The sequence below is a fragment of the Phocoena phocoena genome, chromosome 20, assembly GCF_963924675.1.
Source record: "Phocoena phocoena chromosome 20, mPhoPho1.1, whole genome shotgun sequence".
Lineage (NCBI taxonomy): Eukaryota > Metazoa > Chordata > Mammalia > Artiodactyla > Phocoenidae > Phocoena > Phocoena phocoena.
In genome coordinates this window covers 7,614,336-7,623,927 of record NC_089238.1, presented here as the reverse complement: position 1 = coordinate 7,623,927, position 9,592 = coordinate 7,614,336, and the positions used below count along the sequence as shown (strand labels likewise).

The window sequence follows — 9,592 nt, the reverse complement described above, 5'->3', positions numbered from 1 at the left end:
AGGGGGCCGACAGAGGCACAGATAGCAAAGACACAGTCGCGGGGGCAGAGGTGAGTGAAGGGCAAGGGCCAGGCAGGGAGAAGGAACTGCGAGGAGAGAGGAGGGACACAAGGGGAGACCAGGAGGCAACCAGAGTCCACAGGGTTGGGGGCAACGGGTCCCAGGGAGCCTGGGGGCTGAGACAGACAGGTGGGCAGGGGGCTCAGAGACACCTGTGAAGCAGGAGGAGCGCAGGCAGGCCCGCAGGCCTGACAGGCGGCGGAGGCGGAAGGGGGCGGGGAGCAGAAGCAGGAGGCAGGCCCATGGGGATTGGGGATCAGAGTGGAGGCCCTTTCCCACGTGGGGCCCTAACCGTGTTCTCCACGCCCAGGGCACGGAGGGGGATTATCACCAAACAACCCAAACAACCAGGCCTCCCTGCCACCCAGCCCTAGCCTCCACCCGCTCTTAACCCTTTCTCACCCAGGTTCAAAGCCCCAAGAGCTGTGCTGAGGGACCCGATGGGGACGGGGATGCCTGGGGGCTGGAAGCCTGGGCTGGGAGGGCAGACCCCTGGTTTCCCCTTGGGGCTCGTGATGGGAGGACCCTGTGCTTGCATTTCTGATAACCTCTGCCCTCCCCACCCTCCACTGCCGTCCTAGACCTCAGGGTCTGGCAATCAGAGCCCCCGCATTCCCCTCCAGTCCTAAGGTCCCCAGAGCAGAAGGGGGAACAGATGTCGGGGGTGGCGGGTACTAAGGGAGGAGAGAGGGAGACAGGGCAGGGCCAGATGCTAGGGCGTCCGCAGGGACCAGCAGTCCAGAGCCGGGGGTGGCAGGATCGAGGATGGACCCGGAGAGGAAATGCGCGCCCACCCCCCCCACCCCCCCCACCCCCCCGGGCTGGCAGCCCCTGATGAGGAGCCCACTCGGGTCTGGGGGCCTTGGAGCCCTTCTGGGCCCCACTGTCCAGGCCCCTGGCTCTGAATCTGGACCCGGGTTTGTGCCCCAGCTGGGAGTCGAAGAGGTAGCAGTGGGTGCGGGTGGGTCCCGTCCTCCCAGCCTGATTTCACAGCCCGCAGCGTTCCCACCGCAGTCGCCTGGTGCGGAGGCCGCCTCCCCCGCCGCAGACGACGGGCGTGGCCCTCCGCACCTCCCGAGGAGGAGCCTGGCGCCATTTTGAGCTCTTGTGCCGGGCATTTGCCCCCGTTCCCCGGCACCGGCCTTGTTAAGGGGCTCGCCCCATCTCCCACCTCCTCTCTTGCCTGGGCGGTTCACGGGGTACCGCTTTCTGGCCCCTAGTACCCCGGGCAACCGGCTGAGTCCCACGGTGTTCCTGGGGGATCCAGATGCCACCGCCTGCCACTGGGGAGCCCAGATGTCCGGCCCCCAGTCCCTGCCCCTCTGGAGACTGTAGCCCACCCTGGCCCCCACTTTAAGGGGCAGAGTCTAGCCGTGTACCCACCAGGTCCAGGGTCAGGCCTCTTGCCTGGGCAGTGTGGGGTTCCACCTGGGACCCAGGCCCTTTCCGCGGCTTCTTCTGCACACACCCCACCCTTCACCCCGTCGTCGTCCAAACCTGTACCCTGGAGAGACCGTCCTCTGCAGTCAGCCGCTCACGGCCCTTCCCTCCCGCAGGAGCTTGGCGGCCAGCGTGGGCTCTCGGGAGTGAGTGCAGAGTGGCTGTTCTCAGCCCCCGGGCTAGTAGGGGTTCTGGGCGGGAGCTCAGAGCAGAGCCTAAGAATCCAACACCACCCCGCCCCAGTCCCCTCGCCAAGGCAGCCACGCTCTCCCCGCAGGGACCCCGGGCAGCCACGCCACCCGGCGCTGTGTGGGACATGAGCGCCTTTGCCCCCCAGGGGCCCGCAGCTGGACAGCCCCGAGCAGGCTGGCCCAGAAGGCTCAAGGCAGGTAGGAGGGGACGGCGGCCAGACGGCCTTCCGGGGCCTGGGGTCCGTGCTCCCCGCACACCCCGCCCCTGCCCCGCCGGCTCCTGGCTCCTCGGTGCAGGCAGGCTCGGGCTCAGCCCCAGCACGTGGTGGCTGTGATCTGGAAGGGGCTGGCCTGCTGGGGAGCGCGGCGCTGTCAGGGCCGCTGACGCTGAGGCGGGACGTGGGCCTCTGGCTGTGTGACCCCAAGCCAGCCTCTCCTGCCCTCTGGAACCTTGTCAGCTGTGGGTCAACTGAGCATGAAGGTCATTCGCTTTCAAGCCTTAAAAAGTCAGTGCTCTTTGAAGGGTCGCACCACCCACCCGGAAACCCAAAGACTTGGGCTGTTTTCCAAGGTGGTGGGGAAGGAGGAGGGGGAGATATGAATGCCTGGGACCTTGGTGGTTCTAGCGGCTGGAGGGAGAAGTCAGGGACCCCCGGGGGGGACTGAGCTCAAAGCGGATCCCTCCATGGCCAGTTTACTGTGAGGCCTCAACAGTTCACTCATGAACCTTTCATGCAAATGTTGCCCTCAACTCCATTACATATCCGAATGGTTTTGTTTTTTTTTTTATCCGAATAGTTTTGACTAGAAAAATAACATTTTTCTTCACTTCCCCCTGGGAAAAGCAAGGGCCTCAGGAGGATGGGGCACCACATTTGCTGCTGTGGCCTCCAGTGCATTGACTGTGGCACAGCGTGGGCCCGACCCTGACAGGGATTTGGGGACCCAGTGTCTGGGGCGGGAGGGCACAGCCAAGGCTACCCTTGATTCTGGTTCTGGGTGACCCTCACAGCCGGCAGTGGAGAGGCAGCCCCGGGGGCAGGAGGCAGGGTGGGGACATGGGTAAGCCGCGAGGAGGAGGAGTTAGCTGCAGGAGAAGGAGACGCCACCAAGTCAGAGGGGGACACGTGAGATGGCGGGCGGGCGGCGTGATGCACAGGGTAACTAGTGCAGTACTCGCGCGCTGATCCATTCAGCTGGTGCTCACTGACTTCCTACTGTGTGTCCGACCCTCTGCTGAGCATACGAATACGCACAGCAGCCCGTCCTTGCCAGGCTCACAGTCCAGAAAGCAAGATCGCGACAAAAAAGTAGTAAGTCGTCATGTTCTAGAGAAAGATGGAAGGTGACAAATGCTTTGGAGCAAAAGCAAGTAGGGAAGTAGTTTGGGGGGTGGGGGTCAGGGGGACATTTGGGCTGAGACCTGGAGGAGGTGAGGGCAAGATGCCCACGTGGGCATCGGGGCAGGAGGACCCAGGCACAGGGAGTGGCCAGTGCAAAGGCTAATTTTGCTGTCAGAGAAAACTCAGGAAGAAGGTTTAGGTCTCACTTTATCCACCACCACCCCCTCCCCCTGCCCCAGGGACTAGAAGTTTCTTAAGCTAATATTCCCTGGAGGGAAGCTTGCTGTCTCACTTTTGCTTTTAATAATCTGAGCTGCCTGAGGTGATTATCACCCCTGAAGGGGCCTGGGGTGGGGGGTAGAAGCAGAGAGCAGAGAGGAAACAACTCCCCGAGTTGGGGAGGAGACTTTGGGGGGAAGGGGCAGTTCCTCAAGTATGGGGCACCTTTACCCTCACAGCGCCCCAGAGGCAGGACCTCCCAGGGCCACAGCTCTGAGGTGGGCTCAGCAAGGTGGGACCCACACCTCTGGGCTTCCAGAGACATCTTTCATCCCCATCTCGGTGACGCAGCAGTCACAGAGGCCCCAGGAGGCAGGGCACGTCGAAGGCCCTGAATAACTGCACTGGGAGGGTGCGGTTGAGTATCCCTTCCTCAGGACAGAGTGGAAAAATCCAGGATCGCAATTATGAGCACAGATTCCCGAACCACACCGGTGTCAAATCCAGGCCCCACGTCTTTCCTAGCTGCGTGACCCAAAGCAAGTTTCTTAACCTGTCTGTGTCATAGTTTCCTCTTCTGTTAAATTGGCATAAAAAAGTACCTTCCTCATGGGAGATCACAAAGACCAAATGAGTGAAGATAGGCCTACAGTCTAATATCTGAAACTCTGTGGACCAGACATGCCGCAGAACCGGTGTTTTGACACCATCATGGGGTGCACAGGTTATATTTTATATTTTACAACTCCCCCGGCAGGGTCTGGGCAGCATCCCATAATCAAACATTATTGTTTCTGCAAGCAGAACACATGGGCGTTTGCTCCAAAATAAATGAAGTCTATGAATAGTGGCACGTCGGTTCAGATTTTGTCCCCAAGTGAATTCAACTCAGGTTGGGGTTTGCCAGCAATCTTCATGAAAATGGTCAGTAAGGAATTGTGGACCAGGATATAAGCGCTGAAACCAGTGCCCGGCTTGAGTCAGGAACCACAGAAGCACCAGCTTTGGTTCATTACTTCCTGTGGCTTTTCAGTTGTGTAGGCTCATGAGAGGCCAGGAGAGGGAGCTCTTGAGACTGGCGGACAGAGGTGGCAGCCAGACTGGGCTACCTGGTTTGCAGAGCCCAGTGCAAAGTGAAAACCCGGGCTGCGTTGCCCTCGCTTATGGAGACTTTCTAGACGGCTAGAGCAGAGCAGGGACCCTGTGCGACTGCACGAGTCGCACACCGTGGAGGTGACCCTGGGTGGGTACCTCTGTCCTCAGCTGGTTTCTCCTCCCCAGTAGCCCTGGCTCCAGTCCCTGCTCAGCTTGCCTGCGGGCTTTGAGAGCGGCCTGGGGCTCTGGCTGAGCTGCCTGAGCTGCCCAGAGGCGGAAGCTTGAGTCTTCCTCTGCGCAGGACCCCCGGCAGGGCCTGAGCTGGACAGGCTGTGTGATAAGGATTGGCGCAGAGTTGTCACCAGCCCAGCGAGAAGAGGGGCTCAGGGGCAGGTTTAGTTTGCTTTTTGGAGACTGAAGCAGCGAGCAAGGCATTTCTTGTACGTCTCAGGGGAGGGAGCGTAACATATGCTTCATGTGGTAAGAGTCAGCTGACCTCACTGGGAACCCACGTTGAATGTGAGACCCTTGAGGAGGGCCCAAGAATGTTCAGATTTCCCACAGGAGTCAGATTAATAAAGTGAGGAGCCCTGGAATATAGGAGGAAGAGGAGGCGGAGAGTGGAGGTGAGGCCCACAGAGCCCTGACATTTAAGGGGGCCAGTGGAGGGAGAGATGGGGAGCCTGAGGGGGTGAGATGGAAGCCAGATGAGGAAGAGCGGGGGCCACACAATCCAGGGCTTCTGTAGGGGCCTTGGGGGTCTCCTGAGCCGCAGGCACTGGGACAGCCACAGGGAAACCACAGCTGCCTGGTCAGGGGAACAGAGGAGGGGAGAGGACACAGCGGGTCAGGACACACTGGAGACCCAGCGTGAAAAGACCGTTTCTGGGAGCCCAGGGGAGAGCTGGAGGAGAGATGGACTGAAAAAGAAGCAACCCCTGAAGAAGGGATTCTCTACCCCATTACAAGGATGGGGAAACTGAGGTTCATGGAGCCCAGGCAGAGGCAGGAGCTGGAGGGAGTCTGGGTAGGTTCAAAAGTGTAGCCTTCCCTGAACTAGCATGGCACGCCCACTGCGGTCAACAAGACAGACAGTAGTCAGTGTTGGCGAGGATGTGGAGAAATCAGAGCCCTCATACGCTGCTGGTGGGAATGGAAAATGAGGCAGCTGCTTGGAAGCCAGTCTGCAGTTCCTGAAAGTGTTAAACACAGTTAGTTATCACATGACGCAGCGATTCCACTCCTGGGTAAATACCAGAAGGAAATGAAAACTTAGGTCCACACGGGGATTTGGACGTGCATGTTCATAGCAGCATTATTCATAATTCCCCAAAGTGGAAACAACCCAAATGTCTAACAACTGATGAACTGATAGATAAAACGAGGCCTATCCATGCCGTGGAATATTAGTCGGCTGTAAAAAGAAATCAGTGACATACTAACACATGCTGCAACGTGGATGAGCCTTGAAAATATGACACTGAGTGAAAGAAGCCAGTCACAAGACTACTTACTGTGTGATTCATTTATATGCAGCACGCAGAGTAGGTAAATCCACTGAGACAGAAAGTAGGTTAGCTGGAGGGAGGCGGCGGGGAGGATGGGAAGACTGGGGGTGGGGATGGCTAAGGGGCGCAGGGTTTCTTCTGGGGGTGATAAAACTTTTCTAAAATTAATTGTGATGGTTGCCCAACTCTGTGAATATACTAAAAGCTGTCGTACACTTTAAATGGGAGAATTGTATGCTATTTGAATATTATCTCAATAAAGTGGTTACCAACAAGAAAGAAGAAGAAGGGCTCATCAGAGACCTAACTATAAAAAAAGCTAAATCTAGGCAGCTAGAGGTGGCAACACAGAGAGAGTGTTACAGAGGCAGGAGGTGGGAACTGGCGGACCCTTAAGTCCTGGTCCGGAAATGGCACAGTGTCACTTCTGCCCTATGTGATTGGCCAAGGCAGTCACAGGCCCACCCAGAGTCAGGGAAGGAGCGTCAAAGACTCTGCAGCAGCTTGAATCCACCACATCCACTGACGGTAGCGGGAAGCACTTAGCGCTTGCCATGGCAGGGGCCCTTCCGGGAGCCCGGCATGCAGGGGCTATGGTTAGTCCCATTTTATGGAGAAGACTGAGCCCTAGGGAGTTAACTAACATGCTCCGGGTTGGCCAGCAGGAGGCAGAGTCTGCACATGAACCTGGGCTTGTCTAGCCTCACAGTCTAGGTTCTGAACCTGTGTATATGCAGCCTTAATAGATTCGTGAGCTCCCAGGGATGCATGTAGTAAATATTCTAGAAGTCTTTATTTTCCAAGACTTATACAGAGTGCCTCCTGTATGCTAGGCACTGTTCTAAAAATGTTACAGATGGGGTAGTTCTGTTAGGTTGGACTCTATGAAACGGCTGTTTGTGTAGGAAAAATATGGTTAAATATTGGCACTCTCAAATGGTTCAACTCAGTCATCGCTTTTTTTTTTTTTTTTTTTTGCGGTACACGGGCCTCTCACTATTGTGGCCTCTCCCGTTGTGGAGCACAGGTTCCGGACGTGCAGGCTGAGTGGCTATGGCTCACGGGCCCAGCCGCTCTGCAGCATATGGGATCTTCCCGGACTGGGGCACGAACCTGTGTTCCCTGCATCGGCAGGCGGACTCTCAACCACTGCACCACCAGGGAAGCCCTCAGTCATTGTTTTTTAATGGGTAAGGAAACTGCGATTCAGGAGTAACTTGACTAAAGTCACACAGCTGGTAAGGGGTGGAGCTGGGATTTAAACCCAGGCCAGAGGGGTCCAGGGTCTGTGCTCTAAGTCCTCCACGGTGGAGGCCATTAGACATGCCTGGATGGGCTGAGTGAGCCAATGAACAAGTGGTTTGGGGTGGGGTGAGCGAATGAACTCATGCCCCATCCCTCCTGAATTAAGTCGTCTCTCCTCCCCGCAGCCACCATGAGATTCTGGGCTACTTGCCCTTCCTTGTCCACCATCTACTTCCGCTTTGTCATCTTTGCCAGGTCCACCATTTTCCACTGCCTCCAGCGCCTGGCCCGGGTGCCCGCCCCCTGGGCCTACCCGGGCCGCGTGGTCCTGTTCCCCAGACACCTGCCCTGGGGGGCATGTCCACCATCAACTCCAAAGGCCGCCTGGGGAACCAGATGGGGGAGTACGCCCTGGCCAAGATGAACGGGCGGCCCGCCTTCATCCTGCCCCAGATGCACAGCACGCTGGCCCCCATCTTCAGAATCACCCTCCCCGTCCTACACGACACCACGGCCAGAAGGATCCCCTGGCAGAACTACCCCCTGAACGACTGGATGGAAGAGCGGTACCGACACATCCCGGGAGAGTACGCGCGCCTCACCGGCTACCCCTGCTCTTGGACCTTCTACCACCACCTCCGCGCCGAGATCCTCCAGGAGTTCACCCCGCACGACCACGTGCGCGAGGAGGCCCAGAATTTTCTGCGGGGTCTGCAGGTGAATGGGAGCCGGCCGAGCACCTACGTAGGAGTCCACGTGCGCCAGGGGGACTACGTCCACGTTATGCCCAACGTGTGGAAGGGCGTGGTGGCCGACCGGGGCTACCTGCAGCAGGCCTGGACTGGTTCCGGGCTCGCTACCGCTCCGCCATCTTCGTGGTCACCAGCAACGGCATGGCCTGGTGTCGGGAAAACATTGAGGCCTCCCGTGGGGATGTGGTCTTTGCCGGCAATGGCATTGAGGGCTCACCGCCAAGGACTTTGCATTGCTCACGCAATGTAATCACACCATCATGACCATTGGGACGTTTGGGATCTGGGCCGCCTACCTCGCAGGTGGAGAGACCATCTACCTGGCCAACTCCCCCTTTCACGTGGTCTTTAAGCGCCAGGTGGCCTTCCTGCCTAAGTGGGTAGGTACCGCAGCCAACCTGGGGCAGGCTAGAGAGAATGGCCCCTAGCCCCCCGCTCATGTCCCTGCCTCACCCTTGGGCCCAACAGCAGTGTGTGGGGTGCAGCGCATGGGCTTTCACACCTGAGTTTAAATCCAGGCTGCTCTGCTTCCTAGCTGGGTGACTTTGGATAAGTGACTTAACCTCTCTGTGCCTTAGTGTGCCACCTGAAAAAACGAACATAATGCAGCTCCTCGTGAGAATGCAACGAATTCGTGTAGTGTGTTGGAAACAGGTGGTAAGTGTGGACCACTAACATGTATGTGGTTGGCATGCCCTGGACATTTGGACTGCTTTGAAATGGAAACGTATTTTTGCCCTCTCCTTCTTTATAGATCCGGGAGCATGGAGTCCAAATACTTGGTACTTGCCTCCTTGGAGGGTTTGGCGATGAAACTCTTCCTGCCTTCAAGTAAAGAGGAGCTGGGTATTTTTGGCAGCTAAGAATCCAGGCTTGGGCTTCCCTGGTGGCGCAGTGGTTGAGAGTCCACCTGCCGATGCAGGGGACACGGGTTCGTGCCCCGGTCCAGGAAGATCCCACATGCTGCGGAGCGGCTGGGCCCGTGAGCCATGGCCGCTGAGCCTGCGCGTCCGGAGCCTGTGCTCCGCAATGGGAGAGGCCACAACAGTGAGAGGCCCACGTACCGCAAAAACAACAACAACAACAAAAAGAATTCAGGCTTTGGGTTTAATGGGGCTTTATCATGAAAGAATGTGAGGGAAAAGAGGATTTGAGAGCATGAATCTCAGGGAGATACCTTTGGCGGGGAGGGAGCGTCCCCAGGCTGAGGATGGGGCATGGGAGGGCCTCACAGTGAGGGCAGGACTCAGCACCAGGCCTTGGTCCGCAGCAGCAAAGATGCCCAGAGCCCACATGTCATCGAAGCAGCAGGCTGACCACAGAGGGGCAGGGGCCTCAGAGACCGTGCCATGGCCATGTCAGCAGTCACCTGTGTGGACAGGTGACCTGACACCTTGGCACTGCCTGTGCCCTCAGGACCCAATGCCACTGTGAGAAACCCCAATATGGACAAAAGTTGGATTAAGTGATTACAATACTCGTTTTCTTGTGTTTGGTATATTTTGAAGTATGGAGGTAACCAATATTTTTATTGACATACTACTCCTTTTTGTATATTAAAAAAAATTTTAACACACAATTATTTATGTTCATTTAAATTTTACACCAAACATAGGTGCACTGGTTTAGAAAACATTTCAGTCACATCTCTTTCCTGTTTGCAAATCCTCTCCAAGTATCTTATTTGAATTCCCATTTCTTGGCCTACTTACGAAGTTGAACACCTTTCCTTTCACATA

General features: G+C 57.0%; 1 protein-coding gene across 1 annotated transcript; it reads left to right on the top strand.

The window, feature by feature from the left end:
- The first annotated feature begins 825 nt into the window (after positions 1–825).
- Positions 826–8,281, top strand: LOC136140191 (galactoside 2-alpha-L-fucosyltransferase SEC1-like). Its single transcript, XM_065898272.1, is given in 9 exon segments — positions 826–977; positions 1,075–1,167; positions 1,281–1,391; positions 1,617–1,646; positions 1,744–1,889; positions 7,287–7,448; positions 7,451–7,933; positions 7,936–8,070; positions 8,073–8,281. Coding segments are annotated over 9 exon segments (1,521 nt in total).
- Positions 8,282–9,592: the final 1,311 nt, after the last annotated feature.